General features: G+C 32.9%; 3 protein-coding genes and 1 non-coding gene across 5 annotated transcripts; 2 read left to right on the forward strand and 2 right to left on the reverse strand.

The window, feature by feature from the left end:
• The first annotated feature begins 360 nt into the window (after positions 1-360).
• Positions 361-3,131, forward strand: LOC146897642 (1-aminocyclopropane-1-carboxylate oxidase homolog 1-like). The gene is made up of 3 exons (XM_085738288.1): positions 361-956; positions 1,587-1,908; positions 2,517-3,131. Exons 1-3 carry the CDS (start codon positions 439-441, stop codon positions 2,766-2,768), a joined length of 1,092 nt encoding a protein of 363 aa, XP_085594414.1. The 5' UTR covers positions 361-438; the 3' UTR covers positions 2,769-3,131.
• A 1,221-nt stretch (positions 3,132-4,352) lies between these two features.
• On the reverse strand, positions 4,353-4,503 carry LOC146897643 (small nucleolar RNA snoR145). Its single transcript, XR_015024450.1, has one exon. It is a non-coding gene; the product is annotated as a small nucleolar RNA snoR145 (small nucleolar RNA).
• Positions 4,504-6,341: 1,838 nt separating this feature from the next.
• On the forward strand, positions 6,342-15,293 carry LOC146897644 (golgin candidate 3-like). 2 transcript variants are annotated; one of them, XM_085738290.1, is made up of 14 exons: positions 6,342-6,743; positions 8,910-9,008; positions 9,521-9,649; positions 9,922-10,054; positions 10,143-10,207; positions 11,003-11,170; positions 11,313-11,426; positions 11,539-11,685; positions 12,654-12,950; positions 13,113-13,178; positions 13,413-13,615; positions 13,878-13,932; positions 14,333-14,518; positions 14,654-15,293. In XM_085738290.1, exons 1-14 carry the CDS (start codon positions 6,561-6,563, stop codon positions 15,005-15,007), a joined length of 2,199 nt encoding a protein of 732 aa, XP_085594416.1. In that variant the 5' UTR covers positions 6,342-6,560; the 3' UTR covers positions 15,008-15,293. The 2 variants fall into 2 exon arrangements, with proteins under 2 accessions (XP_085594416.1, XP_085594417.1); XM_085738291.1 differs by lacking the exon at positions 8,910-9,008.
• A 2,261-nt stretch (positions 15,294-17,554) lies between these two features.
• Positions 17,555-20,062, reverse strand: LOC146897645 (reticulon-like protein B4). The gene is made up of 5 exons (XM_085738293.1): positions 19,745-20,062; positions 18,799-18,979; positions 18,540-18,681; positions 18,076-18,145; positions 17,555-17,987 (listed from the first exon to the last, which is right to left on the reverse strand). The coding sequence occupies exons 1-5, from the start codon at positions 19,968-19,970 to the stop codon at positions 17,809-17,811; spliced, it is 798 nt and encodes a 265-aa protein (XP_085594419.1). The 5' UTR covers positions 19,971-20,062; the 3' UTR covers positions 17,555-17,808.
• Between the last annotated feature and the right edge of the window lie 2,795 nt (positions 20,063-22,857).

Consider the following 22,857-nt stretch of genomic DNA (forward strand, 5'->3'; position numbering starts at 1 on the left):
ATCAACAGCTTGACTATGGGGGTTGCTGTCCTAATCAGAAAATATCACTTTTGACTAATCAATTTACTTTTGTCATTTTGAGGAATTGTTTTAAGTTTCACCAATGTCTAATGGGGTTGGTTAACTAATCAATATTCTATACGCAAATTGTAATGTTCTTTTTTTACTTAACGACACCGACATCTCATATATTGGTGTCTGACATGTGTTGGTGTCTGACACTAACACGCCCATTGTCAATAGTATTGAAGTGTCATTCTCAATATTGTATCCGGTGTATGTATCGTTGCGTTATAGCTCTCAATCATTTCAACTTAAACAAGTCCATTTATTTATTTATGTACGTAATTCTTTAGTGTCACAATAGAATTTTGCTTCTTCTACTCACTCTTCTGGTTACCTCTTCTAGCTCCAGAAACCACTACAAACAGAAAGAAAATGGGAAGTACTGATACAACCAAGCCTAACCTTGATTCTATATTGAATGAACGCAAAGCATTTGATGAAACAAAAGCTGGTGTAAAAGGCCTTGTTGATGAAGGACTTAAGAAGATCCCTACTTTATTCCATCATCAACCTGATAAATATGAGTTAGCCTACAACACAAGCCATGTTATTCCTGTCATAGACCTTGCAGATATTGATAACAAAGATCGTATTCACCAAAAAATTGTTGACAAAGTGAAGGAAGCATGTGAAACATGGGGATTTTTTCAAGTTGTTAATCATGGAATCCCTTTGAGTGTTCTTGAGGAGTTGAAAGATGGTGTTAAGAGGTTTTATGAGCAGGATACAGAAGTAAAAAAAGATTTGTATACTAGAGACAGACATAAATCCTTTATTTATAATAGCAATTTTGATATTTATAGCTCACCAGCACTTAATTGGAGGGATACTTTTATATGTTACTTGGCTCCTGATACTCCCAAACCAGAAGATATTCCTATAGTATGCAGGTATATGTATGCATCTGTATAAAATTTATGTACTATTTCAACTTTGGTTATTATTGTAAGTTGCACCAACGCTTTAAATTGTAGGCATGTGCGATGTCTAGCATGTCGGACACCAACACGACACCATGGTTACATTCAATTATACCATATTTTATATTTTTTAACCGTGTCCACGTGACAATATTAGTGTCGTCTCTGGTGTCCTTGTATATGTTAGTGCTTCACAAGATTTAAGTTAAATACTTAAATTTGGTTTTCTATTTGAACAAATTGAAGAAACAACGGCCCAATTCACTGGATCGTGGCAGCCTGGTAGCAAGGTCACTCTATCACGTCGCTCGCGTATTGAAGTTGTTCTCAAACTTAGTCTTTTGCTTGTTAAATTCTCTCTCTTATCTCGTCTTAGATACAAGAGAAAATGTTGTTTTTATCAGTGATGTTACTTTCGTATCCTTATTTTAAGATATATTAATTGATGAACTAGCTTTGATTTCCTTTTCATGTTATAACTAGAAATTTATCTTTCCACATGAGAGTTCTATTTAATCTAACTGATAGAAATATAAAAGGTCTGAAATTGATTTTAATCCTAAAAAAAATAAAAAACTGATTTGCTACTTATTTTTGCAGAGATATATTGCTAGAATATGGAAAATACATGAGAAATCTAGGGACTTTATTGTTTGAACTATTGTCAGAAGCTTTAGGTCTGAATCCAAACCATCTAAAAGATATGGATTGTGCTGAAGGACTACTTGCTCTTTGCCATTATTATCCTCCTTGTCCTGAACCAGAATTGACTGTGGGAACAACCAAGCATTCTGATAATGATTTCCTCACTGTGCTTCTCCAAGACCATATTGGTGGCCTCCAAGTTCTTTATCAGGATAAATGGATTGACATTACACCTGTTCCTGGAGCTCTCATAGTTAATGTTGGAGATCTTTTGCAGGCAAGTTTAATGCATTCTTATGTACATATTTCCAAAAACTCTTAGTAATGTACTTGAACTATTTAAACTTAGTATTCTATTAGTCATTGATGCAAAATTATGGGATATTTATATACGATGATATGAAGAGATAGAATGAAAATTGTGTCCCTGAGATTTTGAAGAAGAGCAAACTACTCTTTTTTGGCATTCAATCTTTGTTAACTGTCTAATGGACAATGATTAAATAATCAAACTTCTGAGGTAGGGAGCTCTCATCGAGCATAACAGAAATAGGACACACCGTGCAAACCTAAATGTCTAATCAAAATCATCATTGTGCTGTTTTGGTTCTTCTAATTGATCAGTTATTTGCATTTTCAACTTGACTTCAAGCATCTAGCATGCCCTATCTTTCATCTTATTTAAGGGGTTATGTTATATATTTTGTGCCCTCTAATGTTGCTTACATTGCAAGTAATTTGACTAGTTCAACATAAACTTGATGCTTATAATTCAAATGATATAATTCACCTAATGCGATAATCGTTTGTTTTTATTTGTTGTTGTGTGAAGGATCAACGATAGATAAAAACATATAGCTAATTTTTTGTTTGTTTGAATTGTAGCTTATAACAAATGACAAATTCAAGAGTGTTGAGCACAGAGTTCTTGCAAATCATGTTGGTCCAAGAATATCTGTTGCATGTTTTTTCTGCACAGGTCATAGGTCATCCTCAAAGCTCTATGGACCTATAAAGGAACTCTTATCAGAAGATAATCCTCCCATATACAGAGAAACCACAGTTGCTGACTATGTAGCCTATTTTGAAGCAAAAGGACTAGATGGTACTTCTGCTCTTACACATTTCAAGATTTGAACCAGGCAACGTGGAACCTTAGACAAATAGTTGAATAAAGTTGTTGAGTTGATGCTTGTGTGGTTATTCATATTCCACATGCTTGTGATCTGAACTATAAATACGATGGTCATGCTATATGGATAAATTACAATTCGCTTATTAAAATCAAATGTCATTTTTTTTGTTTTAATCTCCGATTTAAAGAGAAAGGGGTCTTGATAAACCAGAGTTTGACTAAGAGGTTATTCGTTAGATCGTTGTTTTCTTAGTAAACTTGCTTAATGTAAGACTTGCTCACCACCACATAGACAATCTTGATGGATGAAATGTGATCAATATATAGTTTATCATATACTGGTTAATTGTTCGTTATGGTACTCAGAAGATTGTTGCAGCTTGTGTTCAATCATAAATTTGATCATTGCATTTACTATATTCGACCACCGCAACGTTAATAGTAACTGAAAAATCAGGATCCACTATTAAAATTTTGCACATGCAGCTTGTAATTTAGAGTCATTTTTTTTGGTAGTGATTTAGAGTCATTTGTTATAGGGTTAATAGTGCTTTATCCCCTGTAATATAGGTCATTTTCGGTTTTACACTCTGTAAAATATTTTTGTTTTGATTTACCCCTAATAGGTCATTCAAAAACCAATTTTTTATTTTTTTCTTCAGAAATTCTGATTTTTGAATGACCTATTAAGGGGGTAAATCAAAACAAAAATATTTTAGTAAATAAAAAAAAAATATTTTACAGATGTAAAACCGAAAATGACATATATTACAGGAGATAAAACACCATTAACCCTTTGTTATATTTAAGAAAAAAAATCATAGTGTTGTATCCGTTTGTTACTTTAAAAAAAAAAAAAAATCTAAAAACTGTTTGAAATGAAAAGTTGTTAATGGTAGCCTTCTCTTCCTCATCTATAGGCCGATACCCATTTCGTTTATAATTTGATTCTATTTTTTTTTTTCTTCCTTCTTTTTACACTATTTTCTTTTATAGGTGTAATACACAATTTAATTCTTCACATACCAAATGGACTTATACAATTAAGTAGGATAAGTAGGGTAGTTTACAAATCCAAAATAGGATAGTTACATACCAAATGAACTTACGGTGAATTAATCTAAATTAAAACTATTTGTACTCGTCAAATTTAAGAACATTCAACAAATGTCATGGAAGACAAGATACATACGAGTATGATATGCAGCCCACTTCTCTTCTCTGATTACTATTTTATTTCCTATAGAACACATGATAAATTGAATGAATGAATATTTTTATTTTATCAAAAAAAAATATCTTCTACTTCACAAAACTTATTTTAGATTTAAGTGGATCATCAACTTAATAGTTTCAACTCACTGCCATTAGCATACAAATTAACTATCAATTGCCTTGAATCCATGTCTAACAATAGCATTGTCAAAATATAGATTTAAAGTAATTGATAGTTATCGCAAAGTTACAATTTATAGTAGAACCACATTTAGGCATTTGAAAATAATCAGTACAAGTTCATACATGTATACTATAATCATACTTATAAAAACGTAAAAAAATATATTGTAGAGATTAGTAGCGTTATTTGGGATATAGCCGAGGGTTCAAGATGTTCCAAAACAAAACAAATTTGGACATCCTACGATTCGGCAATTAAATATGCGAAGTATATGAAATTAATGGTTAGAGTGGCCTCAATAATAAGAGTAATTTGCCTCTCTGCTGGGATCTTCGCATTAAAAATAACAACAATAACAAGAGTGAAGTTAACTCCACCCAGTTTTCTCGCGACCCAATTTAAATAGGATGGTTTCAACTCATTCGTGATTAAATTGGACCGATAGAAACCTGGGATGAATTGATTTTCACTTTTATAATAATAAATAATGTGCGAAATCAAAATCCAAAATTGAACCAAGCAAAATGAAAAACTTGGTCAGTAATAAGATCTAGATCTCAAATCAATCTCCGAAGGCAAACTTGAATAAACAACGCACTGATTTACGGCGTTTCCTCCATAGGAACCTTCGATTCAAAATTCAAAAAATAATATATAATTATTACAAAAAAAGGGAAAAAAAATATTGTGTTGTTATGATGATGCTCAGGGAATACGAACCAAAACAAAGGGATCATGTTGCAGAATAATCAACAATCACTAAATTTCCTTTTGTTTGTTTCTCTTCATCGCATCAATGTTATAATATCACTGCAATCAGCTACGAAAGAAATTAAAATTAAAATTTACTACCTAATTTAATTTCTCGCATGGTTGAGAGCAATAGTAATATAACATAAAGAAAATCAACTGGCTTCCTCTTTTGTATTTATTAAACAAGAAAAAAAACGAAGTGAAAAAAATAAATTTGTACGCTCTGCGTATGAAGATTGTGTGTGTGGCTGTAACCCTGGTAGCAATGGAACCTGCAACATTGTTGTGGCTGCAAGCTGCTTTATATAGTGCGTTTTTGGGTCTCGGTCTCTACTGCTAAACCTAAGGGCCCAATGTTTGTTGGTGGATGGGTCTAACAACCCACCTAAAGGCCCAATTGTTTGCTTATAATTTCTCTTATTTAATGACCATACTTTAGGTCGAACTCTGAATTATTAAGACCCTTGTTTTATAGGAACCCGAGAGTTAACACAAAAATATAAAAATAAAAAATATTTTTTGATAACTCTGCAAACTCGGATATTAATTTGTAGAAACGCATTTTACTTCTGAATTACACATGATGTGGAATGGAAACAGTAGTAATAGCAATGTCTTCTTTATCATGTGACAGAATGTTCTCTTAAATAACAACAAGTGTAATCCCGGTTTTACAAGCACGCTAAAACGTTAAATCTTCCTAAAACACTAAAAAATAACAAGTGTAATCCCACTTTTGCATTCCCACTTATATCTCCTTAAGACAATATCCCTCATGGAAGCCCTCAAAAGCTCACGAAAACTTTCTACATGCCCATTTGGATGCCCTCATAGAAAAATATTTTCTCCTAGAGGTATATACTGAATAATGCCTTCTAAATCTTTCCAAAAATTTACTTTCAGGTGTTCTTACAACCCTACTTAAGGTGCGGAAACACTAATAACATTAAATGCCTTTTGTTCCACTACCAATTTTAAGGTTATTATTCGATCTCCTATTCTTTTAACATCAATGATATTTTTCTTTTACTCATATTCCATAATAATGTCTACCCTATTTCTCAATCAAACTTTATTGGTTTACCAAAACTTAAATCGTGAACTATCAGGGCTTCGAGTCCTCATAATTGAGTGTAGTAAGAGATATTAATCAATACTCCCTCCGTCCCGGAATATCTGACCCATTTTCTAAAAAAAAGTGTCCCAAAATAACTGAGTCATTTCAATTTTCAATACAACTTTCATCATTCTCAATACAATATAAATCTAATTACTACTTTCATCATTCCCAATACAATATTTTCCCCTTTATTTATACATTTTTCTTAATTTGTGTGAAAAACCAAACTGGCTCAGATTAAACGGGACGGAGGGAGTAACAATTTAATTGATAATAAAGCATTAATTAGTTGTCAGAACTCCGTGTTCTCACACCTGAGATCTACCAAGAACTGCATTTCAGTATCCCCATTTTCACATATTCACTCACTCCTAATTTCCCCGCTAAAATAAAAAGATAATCGGGGAAGTTAAATTAAATCATATATAACGGCTTAATCTCTACGCCCAAACATCTTCATCATTTCACTACCAAAAAAAACATCTTCATCATTTGCTGCAAATTTTACGAGGGATTTGAATCATGTGGAGCACCATTGCGAATTTGAAAGAGAATTTGAACAAGATCGCACTCGATGTTCATGACGAAGACGAAGAAGATGAATCTTCCGTATCGGATCGCCGGAATTCTAACGGATTCGCCGGATTCAATTCAGGAATTGTGTCGCCACTTGCTAATGGTGTTGATTGTGTTTCGTTCTCTGAGGTTAGTTTCACTCTCTCGATGCTCATATCCTGAAATTGTTTGCTTTTCAAGTGAAGCATTTAACTAACTATTTAACTATATATAGCCAGTCTTAGAATAGCAAATCCTACACTTACGAGAATATACACTCCGGTCACTATTATAGGCAAAAAAAATACTTCTTTGGTTCATTGAATTAACAATGTATATGGTCTATATTATAGACTGGAGGGTGTATTTTTAAACCGTATATCTCAGAGTTCGGCCAATTGTACCTATGTCTCTCACAGCAGAGTGATTGAGTACAATGCAGTGTTTAACTTCTGTGGTCCAGATTATAAGTTTATCCATGAACCACTTCGGCTTGGGTTGCTCGAGCTGGGAATGTTAATGGTTGTTGATTAGCTTAGACTTTGTTTGGGAGTTTGGAGGGAGGAGAGGGGAGGGAAAGATATAGAAATCTATAACCTTATTTGAGAGAGTATTTTTGTAGATATAGAAATCTTTTTATAATATATATATATATATATATATATATAGTATTATAAAAAGATTGAGAGGATTTGAAGAATTTTCTTATACACTTCAAAATCTTCCTCCAACGCATTTTTTGAATGGACAAAACTTATATGCATTTTTTGGGGCTATAACAAACTTTGAGAAGACTGTGGATTTGAGGAAATCGTTTTTTGAAGGCAAAATAACCCACCAAAATTGACACCAAAGAGAATCGAACCTGAAATCTTGAGAGGAGCACACTCCAAGGTCTCAAGTCAACACCACCGGGCCAACCCAAGTGGTTTATGAAATAAAACATCTAAGGAAATCATGATTAGTTTAGTTAAGAACCATACAAAAAACATCTAAAGAAATGCACATGAGTTTTTTCCTTTTTGAATTCCCCTAGATTAGGAGGCGTTTGTATTATGAAGAGAAACAAAACCCCCATTCTAGTTGGAAGGTTATCCTTCATTTACTTTCCATTTCCTCCTTCCTTTTTCCCATAGCCCTTCTCTCTCCTCCCATCTTAATCTCTCAAACAAAGCCTTAGATTTCAAAACCGAACGAGAACGTATATGCTTCTTCAACGAACAATAGTGGTTGTTTGGTGGTAGTGGACTGTGACTGAACTTTACCACTGATTTTGAACCTTAGGCTTTGTTTGCGAGTTTGGAAGGGAGGGGACAGGTCGGCTTTGGAAAAAAAAAAAGGAGCAATTGGAAGAAATAGAGGAGTTTGAGAGGGGATGACTTTGGGGGTTTCATTTTTCTTCATAATACAAAACCCCCCTAATTTGAGGGAACTAAAAATTTGTATTGGACGAGGGTTTTGGAGGGTTTATATGAATTCTTAAATCTTAAAATTTAATCGATATTGTTAGTGTTTTTAAAATAAAAAATATATTAATCATAAACATTAATTTATCATTCTCTAAAAAAATACTTTCAAAAATTGTGAAAGATTTCTCAAATTTTCCCCACATTTCCCACCCCCCAAAGCTCTCCCCCTCCCCTCCAAAATCCCAACCAAAGCCTTAGAGTTGCCTCTTCATAGAATGTTTTGCTTAATCACCAGCCTTGGTGATAGAGGGTTTATCTCATAGTCATAGCCATGCTTGTGGTGTTCCCATGTTCTGTTCAAGAGTTGGCCACAAATATTAAAAAGAAACTGAAAAACTTGATGTCCAAGCTATTATGAATCTGGCTGGCCATCAAAGACATATGTTCACTCATTTTACCATAATCTCATTCTCTAAAATTAATGAAATAGCTTTCCAGCTTTCTAACTTTATGGATGCAGTAATATAAATAAAATCTCTCTTTTCCAATTCTACAGTCTGTTGAAAATTTAGCAGAATGTTCGTTGGTGAAAATTTGTTATCAAATGCCCTGTTATCTGCTTATAGTAGTAAGAGGAGTGTTAAAGTCGCAACACATTCTCTATTACACTCTTAGCAACACTCTCTCTTGCTAGTTGAAATTCAAATAGGTTCTGCTAAATTTTGAGTTACACATAAATTTAGCGAAACTCATGAATTTCAAGTTATAGGAGGGAGTACATTTAAAAATGTGTGTTAGACAATGTGTTGCAATTTCTGTGGTAATAATGTGGTTAAATAAAATGCAACTTAATGACGATAAAGAAAAGTGTGTCATTTCATTTCAATCTTTCTTGAGCTTGTTATAGATAGAACAGTACAAAGCGGAAATCGAGAGACTTCAAGCCTCTGAGGGAGAAATTAAAGCACTGTCAGTAAATTATGCAGCTCTATTAAAAGAAAAAGAGGTGCGACTATTACATTCCAACATTTATGTATTGTAACATTAATCTGTACTTTTTTGTTTTCTCTTGTTTTTTCACATGCTGGATCCATCTAGAGTATATACTTGCTGTTCCATTCTTTTAGAACTGGTAGGATGAGCCCCGTGCACTGTCAACATTGAAGTCCAAAGTGCTCTTGTTTGAGGGGGTGTATTTTCTAAAGTAAAGCTCTAATCATTTCCCCCTCTCCTTCAAAACCGGAGGACCTTTAATTTACTTGAATACATAGTAAAGTTATATCTTCATTATGTGCTCTTAATGCTTGGTCAGCTGTAGCCACACACCATGACAATGATGAATACATAGTAAAGTTAATGCTTGAGTACATAATCTTTGGTTGAAAGTTTTGCATACATTGGATCTTGGATAATAGAAAGTGAAGTTTCATTGACAATCACAAAACAATTTATCCTTAATTACACACTTTTCAATGATGGCCTATGTTAAAATTAACCATCCGGTCATTTCCTTTGCAGGATCTGATTGTTAGATTAAATAAAGAAAATGGTTCAGTAAAGCAGAATTTGGAGGCTACAAATGCTGCTCTGAGTGCCTCCAGAATTGAAGGTTCTAGAGCATCTACAAGTGGCACTTTTTCAATCAAGGTAGTCCTGCATTCTAATTTTTGGGTCTCTGTCCTATGTCTGATTGATTTTCATGGCGTTCTCATCTTGAAGTGCACCTTTTGTTCCTTTTTTTTCTCTTTTTCCAATGGACATAGCCTAGAATTTGATTTTTCTGTTTTCATAATGCAAATATTTTTTTCATTTGTATGTCATTTTGATTTGATATATAACATTTTGAAGAGTCTCTTTATATTTATATATTTAATTTAATGATGAGTGAACTTGACAACAGATGTATGAATGCCTTCTAGGAGCTTGCAGATTCAGCTGATGGAAAAAATAGGTCCTCAAAAGCTGTGCAATATTCCCCAGAGATAAGAAAGTTGAAGTTAGAACTAAAGCAAGAGCGTGATCAATTGACGATTGTTCAACTAAAATTTCGCGGTATTTTAATTTTGCATTTGGAATGTCTAAGTTTTAATATCATGCAAATAGAAGCTGTGTAAAACTCTGACTTTTTCTTGAATGTCAGAGGAACAGGAATTGAACAAATCTTTCCGGGAGGAGCTTAAAAAGTTAAAATCAGAAAGAGAAAAAGTGAGTTTATTATTTTGGTAAATATATAAATTTATATGATTATATCCGCAACACTACATAATTCAAACTTAAAAAGGTAAATTGAGATAAAGCAATAGATGCACATATGACATGACTGTTCAGACCTGTTGATTCTGGGATGTCTTTTGCACTTGATAATTTTACCATTCTCTTAGTACTATTTTTAGTGACATTACATGTTGCATCGTAAGAAAACAATTGATCTGGAGCACCTGAGTAAACTGTTCTGGTCTTCAGAAATACCTTTCGAATTATGGTTTTTATTCATTTTACTGTTAAAAGACTCATTAGACACTTCGTCAATACTGGACCATACTTTCTCACAAGAATTTTCTCATATATAAAAATAGCTTTTGATAGACACAACACAATGAGATTTTGTATCAAATTATCAATAGATGGATCAAAGGCATGCATATAAAAAAAAAAAAAAAAAAAACCTTGCTGTTATGAATTCAGAAAGCTATCCAAATTGAAATTTTTCTATTTTGTCTTTATCAAATGAAGTGATTGGTTTGTTATGGACAGAAAATAAAAGAGAATATAGATAGCCTTTCCCAGTGCTTGAAATCATCATATATTTTTTCCTTAAGATAGTATTTTTCTGAAATTGAGAAGGAATAACTTGACCTTTTTCTGGTTACATTCTGAACTCTTTTATTGCATCATTGAGCAATTGGAATCTTTGCATGGAATTGTACACTTTTGCAATGTCATTTTCTGGATTGCACAGTTGTTGGTTATCTAACCATATTTAATATTTTTGCTTGAAAGACATCAAAAGAGACGAGCAAAATACAAAGTGAGTTGAATGAGAAAGCATCAGAAATAAAGCATCTGCAATTTGAATTGACTAGACGGCAAAACGAAGAATCAGCAGAGGCTTTTGATAGCTTGAAAAGACTAAACAAAACCTTAGAGAATGAAAATACCACTCTTAAGGTTGGTAGATTTATGCTTCATTTATTTAATTGCAACTTACAAAGTTTCTATTATTATCTTCTCGCTAAAAAATTGATAATGTTGCTTTTCTAATATTTTGCTTGAGATGCACTCTGATAAGTTCTTTTCTACTTATTATTAGAGGGAGAAGATTGAAATTGAGGCTGCTCTTGAAAAAAGCAGGAAGTCTTTCACTGAAAAAATGTTGTCGGATGCTTTGCATGTTCAGAAAAAGGATTTAAGCAGCATCAGTGATGTGAGCCAAAACTCTTTAGAAATATGTGCTTTACAGGTTATGCATTTAGAATCATGTTAATATTTATTTTCTACTTTCCCTTTTGGGGCCGGGCCATTGGCTTTGGCAACAGATGTCAGCTCATTCTGAAAGTTTTCCTGGAAAGGAAGAGATGGAACGATCCTTACAAAAGCTAAGTAACGATTTAAAGGAAACGTGGCGGGACAGGGACAAAGCATTACAAGAATTGAGCCGCCTTAAGCAGCATTTGCTGGAACAGGTTTGATTCTTTTGCTTTATGTCTTTGTTTTCTACAACAGAATCAATGATGAGTAGGCATGACATTCAAGAGGCTTGATGTTCCAATTACCTTAATTTTATGTTTGTATAAAATATGTTTGTGATGTATTTTTTGTATACAGTTAGACTGAGACACATAAAATGTATCCACGTTGATTGTTGGATTCTCGCTAATTAGTAATGCCGAATTTCCATTACAATGTTTTCTTTATGCCAATCATATGGATTTTGAATAGTATATTACGTGGTCACGATAACATCAAATAGCTTGTTTGGTTACAAGCCAATGCATATTGAGGAGGAAATTTTTTAGTTGATCAGTACAATCCAAACAATAAATTTTCTGGAAAATATTTTGCTAAGTTTTTTGCTATCCAAAATTCATTTAGCAGTGAATAGAAATAATTTGAGAGAAGTAAAATTTATGTTGAATAAAATTGATTCTAGATGTGAGACATACAAAATATGACCACATTTTCCCTTTAAAAGTTATATTACTTTACCATCCAAACAAAATCATATCTTTCAAACTCGCAAACAAAATTTTCTAACCTTAGTTCTTCAGAATTAGTTCTTTCAGAATCAAATCTTTCAAACTCAATTCTACCACCAAAACAAACGGACCCTAACTGGTGCAATCATATGCATTGTAATGATAAATATACTACTTTTTTGTTTTCTTAATAGTGAGATGTGGTTATGATTTAGTTTCTCCTGTTCTGAAATTTGGACGGAATTGTTGACCTATTAATTGTGTCATTGTGTGATAATTTTGGCTGACATTTAGCATTCATTTATTTGATAAGACTCTAATGGGAAGTATAATTTTTTCTACATTATTATCTGAGTGTAGAAGAGTTCCAGTTGCACTGTCCTAGATAGATTTAGTGTACGAATATCAACTTGTCTGCAGCGCCAACAATAATTTACTTGTTGCTTTTCATCTAGGCATCCGAGGAAGCAGAAAAAATGGATGAGGATAGTATAATCATTGAAGAGCTTCGTGATAGCAATAACTATTTAAGGTATCAGATATCACATCTTGAGAGAACTCTGAAGCAAGCAATTGCAAGTCACGAGGAACTGAAGATGGCAAACAATATTGAAACTCTAAAGTCCAGGGAAATCATTGATGACCTGAACAAAAAGCTTACGAATTGTTTGAGCACAATAGATTCTAAAAATATTGAACTTTCAAATTTACAGACAGCTCTTGGACAGTACTATGCTGAAATTGAAGCCAAGGTATACAAGCATGCTGCCTTTCCCTTTTTATTCATAAATTAATAGAGAATTGTTGGGATGTTAATTTTCCCTCTTACAGTTTTATGTCAATACTTTTGTAAGTCTGTGTACTTGTGTCAATAACTTTGAGTAATTTACATGTGCTATTTTGTTATTCCTTAGGAACATTTAGAAGAGGAGTTAGCCTGGGCAAGAAAAGAAACAACTAAGCTTTCTCAACTGTTGAAAGTATGGCTCTCTCGTTCTCTAAATACAATATATGGACCATATGGACACGCTTTTATTACATTATATGCCATTTATATTTGTTGATTTTGTGCATTCTGTGTTATTTGCATTGTTCCTCAAAGTTTTGCTAGAGTATTTTATCTAGTTCTTTTTCTTAACTCAAGGAGAAAAAAGTTACCTTCTTGGCATTTTTTTAATTCGGTATGTAGATTAAATGGTTATTCCTATTACTAGGATGCAGATCAGAGAGCAGATGTATCAAAGTCCGAAAATGATGAAACTTTGGCCAAGCTTTCCCAATCTGAGAAGGCACAAACTGAATGGAAAGATAGAGTAATCAAGCTTGAGGAAGACAATGCCAGATTGAGGCGTGCTGTTGAGCAGAGTATGACACGGTTAAATAGAATGTCAGTGGATTCGGATTATCTCGTTGACAGGTTAACCTGCTTGTGTTCTTAGTATGTTTTTCTTGCGAAACCTGCTTGACCATGTGATTTCTGATAAACTTATGAAATCCTAGACGTGCAACTATGTTTATTACTTTCCCCTTTTTTTAAAGGATAATTATCGCAATCTTGTAAATATGAATTTGTGCTGAATTTAGACTTGTGATAATTTGATGATTTCTATCATTCTGTTGCTTTCGTTTGATACAGTAACAGTAGACTGTTATTCTAATATAAATTGTACTGGTTGCAGGCGTATTGTTATCAAATTACTTGTAACGTATTTCCAGAGAAATCACAGCAGAGAGGTATGAAAATCTTTTATTTTGATTTGTTTTAGTTGCATTGTGAAGGGCTGGAACGGAAGCCCCGTATTCTTCATTATGCATGAAACTGTCATAGATTGTGTTTGCATGTGGTTGGTTGTACGTAAATGAGGAGGTGTGTGACTTAAATGGATAAGATTCCCAGGGTAGGCTTTGAAGAATTGATGATTAGACATATTTAATGCAATATTGGTTGATATTTTAACATATGAATGGGAATGTTTACAAAATTATATCCTTTATTTGCATTTGTTCTTCTTGTATTTTGCTATGGTTGCTTTTCTTATTTTGTTTTATTGGCGGTGGCTGTCTTCTTTTATCTGGTTTGTGCAATGTCTTTGTTTGTTAATCATCCGGTAAATGTTTATGATTACGGGGACAGGTTTTGGATCTAATGGTTCGCATGCTAGGATTCTCTGATGAAGATAAGCTAAGGATAGGCATTGCTCAGCAAGGTGCAAGCAACGGTGTTATTCGAGGAGTTTTCCGGCTGCCTGGCCGCCTGGTGGGAGGCATTTTGGGAGGAAGTTCGACTGAAGCAGCGGCAAATGCAGGAACTGATAACCAGGTAACTTTTCTACTTAGACCTTATCAACCAAAACATTATTGTTTTTGTGGAAAATACTGCACCAAATTCTTGAACTTTGATATAAAGCGTTCTTACCGTGAATTTAGATTTAATCAAGTACTTTTTCCATTGCAGTCTTTTGCAGATCTGTGGGTTGATTTTCTTCTAAAGGAAACTGAAGAAAGAGAAAAGAGAGAATCAGCAGGAAATCCAGGTACATCGACTGAAAATTTACATGATAAAAGTCCAGATACTATTTCCACTACTCCCTCGCTTCCCAATCAGAGGTTTGGCTCTGTTCCACTTCCACCACTTCCTAATCAGAGGTCTGCATCTGCTTTTCCAATAAATTCAACAAATCAAAGCCTCAGTCTTCTTCCTCCTAGCTACCTTCAGCGTCCTGAAAATTTTGGTTCTGACTTCTCAACAGTTCCTCTTACACCATCTGATGCCAAAACTTCTGGTTCAAACCAGATTCCGAGATACTGAAAAGACATTTGATCTTGCACTTCATCTGAGGTATATATAATTGTTTTTTAAATTGTATGCATGCGATCTTGTTCAATTATTTCTTTTTCATTCAAGATGAGAGTTCTTTTCACAAAGAGGGAGAAGGGCCAGGGGGTACTTTCAAATGTCTAAAGTATTTTTGTTTCCAATGCCTTCATTATCTCGTCATTTTTGTGTGTATTCACGTATATAATTTTGAAAAAAATCCTGATGTATATGTATAATAATATCATTAATCTCTTCAATGTATATTATACACTTAAAATCCTGTTGCACCTATAATATACTAGTATTATCTATTTTGTAATGCATAAACAAAATGTTTCATGTTGTATACCTAATTTAATCTAATCTTATGGTATTGAAATTCAACAATTGTTATCATAATCGTCGTGCATACATTCATAGAAATATACTTTCATGTGTGTGTTATAACTTATAGGCCAAAAAGTTCATATTTATATTTTTATAGTCACCGAAGAAAGTGATCATCATTAAATTTAGTATCAATTGGCTCTGGATATAAAGATCCCAGAATGGGTTAAGTGTAGAGGTGGGTAGAATGATCGTAGTGAAACTCGGTTGGCTCACTTGTAAAAGTGAGTTGAGTTGAGTTGGCTCACATTTTTTGAGGGAAAGTTAGCTTACTTATTGGTGAGTTAGAAAAAAGCACAATACTTAGCTACGCTGCTGGATTTTGACCGGTCAACATGTTCCTCTCACATAAAACGATTTCTTTTGTATGAACGGTTGGGTAACTCATCTGATTTAAGGGAAGGGTTAAATATGTTAATAAGTTAAAATGGTTCAAGTTTTAGCTAAGAAAAGAGAGTATATTTTCCAAGTAAAAACTGCCTCTAAGGAACACGAGGTAAAGTTTGTCCTTACGCCTTGTGGGTTGGATGAATCAACTACAACCTATTTGTTTTTTTCAAAGTCAGTCAAAATGCGAAAATATATTCATAAAAAATAACTAAAGTAATAAAAATTTGAATAATCTTAAAATACGTAATCTTCTTTCCTTTTCTAAATGCTAAAAAAAATAATATGATGTCTGATATAAATTATGTGGACGCGGCATTTTCGGAGGCATATTAAATTGTGTTGGATTTTGCGGGATGCTTTTGGAAAATTTCATCAGGGCAAAAGACGATGTGGTCTAATCCGGTGTGTTCGTCCGAGGTTGGAGAAGCACTGGGACTTCTCTATGCTATTTAATGGGTGCATGAACTATAACTTACAAATGTGGAATTTGAGTTGGGTGCGAAGAAAATTGATTATTTCAATAGAGGAAGAAATAATGTGTCTAAATTCGGAGCAATCATGGATGTGTGTAGAAGTCATAACTCGTTTTTTGAAAACTCTAAGGTGGAGGTTAGTCGGTGACAAGCGAACGAGGCCGCTCATACCCTTGCTCAAGAGGCTTCTTCTTTAGTTAGTCCCCATATTTTTAATGAAACACCTTTTTGTATTTCGATTTTGATTATTAATGAAAAGTTATAAGCTATTTTCCCCAAAAATAATGCTTAATGAAAAGTTATAAGCTATTTTCCCCAAAAATAATGCTGAGATATATATCCCATGAAACAAGCGAATAGAGATCTCTTTCCATTTCTTAAAATATATTGAAATCACAATTACTATATTTTTAAAATATAAATGTTCAATGAATATCACCATTAAAAAAAATACATTTATGCCTTTTCATCGAGATTTATGAAAGTTGGTGTAGATTCCAACTCAACGTGAGTTGAGTCCATCATCCCCGGCACAACGTCAAAACAAGCACACTAATAGAGGCACTGTGAATATTGAAACCAGGAAAAAGCATTGAATTTTGGCATGAATCGCGTCTAAGTTCATCCAATGATAAGGAAAGTAATAGTTTCTATTTATGTGTTTATTATTCCCAATTCAAGTCAATCCAATTATACTCCTAATCTAGATTCATCGGATCCTAAAATAGAGGAGAAAAGGTTGATCTCTTTGCCGGATGATCTTTGAAGCACATACCGAACACGACACGTATACCAACCATGCTTATGCTTATACCATTAAAAAAAGAAAGCCTTAAATAATTGGCTTACACTGCCAAATCGTCTACCTTATTAGGCAAAGGACGGTTGTTCCATTGTTGGAAATATTATTCCAGGGAATATTGATGTAATGATGTTATAGACTCCAATTTGTCACAAGGTTTGAAATCCCTTTATAAATAATTAAATAATTCCCACATTTTCCATCAAAGAACAAGGTTGCCTTTGTTTTTCCTTCGAAAAGTTGTAAATTTATGACACAAACACTTCAAAATAAAGGAGATTAATGTCTAGATTTGCAAAAATATCCAGACAGAAATTCGTTCCAACCGAGAATGCTAACAAGTACACTTAAAATAATAAAGGAACAACATATTTACTCAGTCAAGTTTAGCATAAATGAAAAAAAACAATACCTTTACCAAGATATTTTTAAAATAACACGAATCATCAGGGTGCATATCCAAACATTTTTCGCAGCACGAAAAAATGAAAACCCAAATATTTTAATCAATCAAAAAAACTTTTAACAAGAATATTAACTTTCAGCAACATACCAGCAAAGTTAATCAAGGACTACAAGATGTCCAAACAGAGTAGCCAATAAATCCATTTTCAAAATTTTAAACTACATATTCCCAAGTATCAATACTGCCTAGAACAATCCAAAAAAAGGCCAAGTATAAAAACAGTTAAGACTGTAGCCTCTTTTTTCTTCTAGCCGGAGCACACATTCTACAAACTCTAAGCTAATTTTCCTTTCAACACACCTTTTGGGATCTTGCTGAAGATCTTGCTCAAGACCTTTTCGTCAAACACAGCATACTGTTTTTTAATCTCGATGGATGCCTTTTCTGCCAGAGGGTCTATCTTGTCCTCGTACTTGTCATACACGAAAGGCACCGTGAACAACAAAACAAAAGCTGCAAATGAAGAATGTGCAGATCAGTGAAAATTCAGTTCATAAGAAAGAAAAAACGTATAAATCAGTTTGATAGGAATTATTCTTACATATGTAGAACAGGGTTAAGAAATTGCTCCAGCTCCCAACAATCGACAGAATCCACAGGCCAAAAATTACCTAACACAACATCAACAACAAAATCCTTAGCAGTGGTCAATAACATGACAACAGTTTAGTTCTTTACTAAATTATACTAACAGTAGATCGTGAACAAAAAATGCAAGCAAACATCTTAGAAATTATTTAAGTAATTATAGTTGGCATGCATTTAGCCCCGCGTCATTCATTCACTTATGAAGATTACTTATGAAAATTATACTAACAGTAGATCATGAAGAAAAAATGCAAGCAAACATCTTACAAATTATTTTAAGTAATTATAGTTAGCATGCATTTAGCCCCCATCATTCATTCACTTATGAAGATTACTTATGAAAATTATACTAACAGTTGATCACGAACAAAAAATGCAAGCATATATTATTGACTAGAAAGTTCACAGGTTACGTACAATGAGGAATTTCTTCACATCTTTTCCAGTACCAATATCACGCAAGGCAGAAAATCCTCGGTTGATTTCAATTCTCAAAGCAGAAGCAATCTGCAGAAATGGTTCCTCAGGAAGATGAACAATTGGAATGTGAGGTGGAGTCCTACAAAACATTACAAAATATTATTTGATATTCATCACATACAGCAAATGGTTAGATAGGAGCTTATGCACAATTGTGCTTTGATTCAATAGATCAACAAGCTTTGAAGAGTCTTACTTGTGAACAAAGGCATGAGCATTGGACCACAAAAACAATAGTGCAAGAACCAGAATCGAAATGTGACAAATGAGAGTGAGAAAATGATACTCAAGCAGCTCAAAAAACACCCAAATAGCAGTTGCTGTCCCGAGTGTACCAGCAGATAACTTCTTGTTCTTCCACAAGAACACATCAGCAGCTGCAATTCACAATTGCCCATCAGACAAATACGCAATAATACAACAAAAACTAAAATTTCATCTCTTCTTTTAGAGGCATGCATCACGATTCATGAACCAATAAAAACAGAGAACCAACTCGGCAAAACCATAACACTAAAAAGTAAGAATCATATAATTCCACAAATTACCATGTTTTGACATCTTACATAAATCACAATTCATAGATATGATTCAATTGACTAACTAACAAAGTTACCAAACCAAATTTCGTAGATACAATTCAATCGACTAATCGACTAGCTAACAAAATTACAAAAACAAAACAAGAAAAAATACTTGGCTAATCGACTAGCTAACATAAATAATTGGCCATGATTCATAGATATTTTTTTGAGGCACTAGTAATCCAAAATTAGGTCAGAGGTAAAGTCTAAACAAAAATTATTCTACACACAAATCGCACTCGGTTTTCCCAAACAATTCGTCCTTTGGCAAAGTCATTAAGAGCTCAATCACTTAGTTTCATGATTCATAGATACAATTCAATAAACAATCTAACAAGAAAACACTGGAAAAATTGATCACAAATAAATACTCTTTTCAGATTCAACACTAGTCAACAATAGTAAACAGATCTTCAATTCAATACATAAATACTCAAAAATCATAACCAATCACAATTTTCATTCACATGCAATATCATAAACTAAAATGTAGCATTCAAAATATCAATTTCTTTCACAGATCTCAACCAAAACAACTAAAACAATAAAGATTCATACGCTTTCCGCCGCCGAAGACGGAGTGAACAGGCTTCTCCCTTCCAAAAAGGCGAAAAACCTTCTCCTTCACCGATTCAATAACCGGTTTCTTATCCAAATCAGAATGAGAATCAGAATCGGATGAAGAATCATCCTCAAAGTGAAGCTTCTCGGTGATCTTCTCAAGCAACGAATCGCCGCCGTCACGATCCACCGTCACGGTGCTTTTCTCCGATTCGTCAGCCATTTTTCAACGAAACCCTAAATCTCAGGAAAAAAGGTTTGAAAATTGAAGAAAAAAAAATTCTCTTTCGGTTTTGGAGAGAGTGTACTGTGGTTAGAGGCGAGAGTCTCAGTGTGGGTTTTTATAGTGTTGTGTTTAACGAGGTTTGGTTCCGAACCTTAGGTTCGGGTGATTTTGAATCGAGTAAGAAAAGGAAAACGTTATAACGGCGTTTGTGGTTTGGTTTGGAAGATTTTTTTGACGCCGTTGAGATTTTGACGGTGATTGCATGTGTTTACTTAACTGCTAATTCTGCTGCTTGTAAGTAAAATTTTTTAGAGGGTGTTCAGTAAAAGTTGTTACTGGATTTAGTAATTTTTTTTTGGGTAAAAATTTACTGTACGATATTTTCGATATAATAAATATAAATATAATTATATTATGCTATGAAAAAGGAATTGACATCTATAAAAAACAGTAATTCAATGTTTACCAAAAAAAATAATAAGGAAATTACATAAATGGTTTTTTTTGTCAAGACTTAAATGTTTTTATTAAAAAAAAAAAGAATGATATAGGAATTAATTAAATGTTAATTAAGATTAGTTCAGATAATGGAAATTTTTTATTATCTTTTCTTGTTTAAAAAATATTTCACTAAATATCAAATATAAGCCAAAAAACTGTCATTTTTTAATTGTCACAAATATAACCAAAAAGTTTTACTTTCATACTTTATTATCCATTTTATTTTAATAGTCATTTTTTGGGTTGTGCACAAAATGATTAGGTGAGTTAATTTTAGTGGTATTATTTGTAGTATTAACAATCTTATTAATTATAATTAGTGATATAGTTAAGTTGATAGAAATTCAATAGATAAAAACTACAACAATTTTGTGGAATTATGTGACTCTTACTTTTTAGTGGTATAGTATTAAAGACTTAACAATTTTTTTTTTGCGCGCACAACCCTCCCGTTCTTGACGTAAAAAGTCTTAGTAATCCAAAGTTCAACTGATAAATAAGTAAATAAATAAGTAAAGTTTAATCAAGATTATTTCAACCATGAATGAAACTCGAGTTCTCCCAAATAATACACTATATAAATAATTATAATGGATTGGTATTATAAAACTATTTACATCTGAAATATGAATAAGAATTCGTAAACAAATTTTTTACTCTATTTGATAATGTTATTCTTGAAAATAATATTATTCTTGAAAATAATAAAATAAGATATTTTCGCCCTTTGTAATTTGAACAAATTTTGGTTTAACCTCTGTTATATTATTTATTTTGTACAGTCAAATGTTACAAATGTCCAAAATTAAATAATTTTCTTAGAAAATATTTCTATAAATGTTAGTTTTAATTCAAAATAAAAAATAAACTATACTTAGTTGTATAGTCTTTTTTTTATGAATAGTTATGTATTATTTTGTTTTGTTGTTCATATATTATATTTTGTTCTATAGTAGACCAAGGTAGAGATCTGCTAGCGAAAATGCCCGTGCTAAAAAGAGTCAATCACGACAGAGGAAAAGTTATAGTGCAAAGTAGATTGTTCTACGGCAAGGAAAAAGAGAGCTTCGAAATAGATTAACACTCCAATGCTCAAGTGTGAGGGAAATGAAGAGAAAAGATTGCGAAAAGCGGTGAAATTATGATCGTACATTGAGTGTGACGCTGAGTCACACTTTTAAACTCGGAGACATTGTAACAATCTCTTAGAAACCCGACGCAAAGTGTGGGAAGCCGTTAGAGATCGATATGACAACCATGATGTGACGAGGAGCGTTCCTGAGTAGTGATGCGTACGTGAGGTCCGTTGTTGAGTCATGCTTTGTGTGGATTCTTGGTTAATGGGTCAGTTCGTATTTGGCCGACGATATGGGCTTCAACTCAATCTTGAACAACTTTACTCTGGGTAAACATATTTGAGTCCGACAATCCAAAAACACATCTTAAATAAGATGATAAATGATATCTTTCAGTTTAAGCAGATTTTCTATAATTGCTCAGAGGGTATCATGTTTATACAAAAAAATAAATTCTTCCCCGACATTAAATATAAACATGTCTTTGAATTGAGATTTGAATATTGATTATTTACATTCCGAAAAAATAACCTCCTCTCCTGAACCAATTTGTTGGTTGCTCAACTAAATTTGTTTCGTTTAAATAATTTTACATTTTCTTCGGGGATAAATAATTTTATTTATAATCCAAGTTAATTTATTTTTTACGTCATAATCTAGTTATTTGTTTGTTAGTAGTCTAGTGACTATACTCGTACATTATAAATGTGGATAAGTGGAGAGTCTGTGATTTAAACTTGAACCCAAGCATCTCAATGTTCACGAAGCTATCAACTATGTTGTAATTAAATGACTATATATATGTTATAATCTTGTTATTTTTTTAAGAGGAATCTCGTTTTTTCTGACAAAAATAAAAGATATTCATTCAAGTTAACAAAGTACATTGATACTCCCTCCATTCCTTTTTATTTGATGTTTTAGCTGATTACACACATATTAAGGAATCATTAAAGAATGAAAATAGTTGTAGAATTGGACTACAATACCCTTATTTTATTTTTTGGCTGCCATGATTACTCCTTGCTTTTTTCTTCTCAAAATTCCAAATCTTCTTAAATGAACGGTGGGAGTATACAATTCTAATTTCAATACATTTATTACTTACACTTCCAAAAAATGAACGTGGGAGTATACAATTTTTTCATCCAAAAAATAATGGTGGGAGTATACCAACAATTGATAACGTAATTAATTTTTTCATAACGTAATTAATTGTGACAAGGGTAAAATTGGACAAACAATACCAACAATTCTAAAACATCAAATATTTTGAAATAAAACTTAAGAGCTAAAACATCAAATAA

Source organism: Medicago sativa, chromosome 8 (assembly GCF_051527215.1).
Source record: "Medicago sativa cultivar Bolivia chromosome 8, Bolivia_mono, whole genome shotgun sequence".
NCBI lineage: Eukaryota > Viridiplantae > Streptophyta > Magnoliopsida > Fabales > Fabaceae > Medicago > Medicago sativa.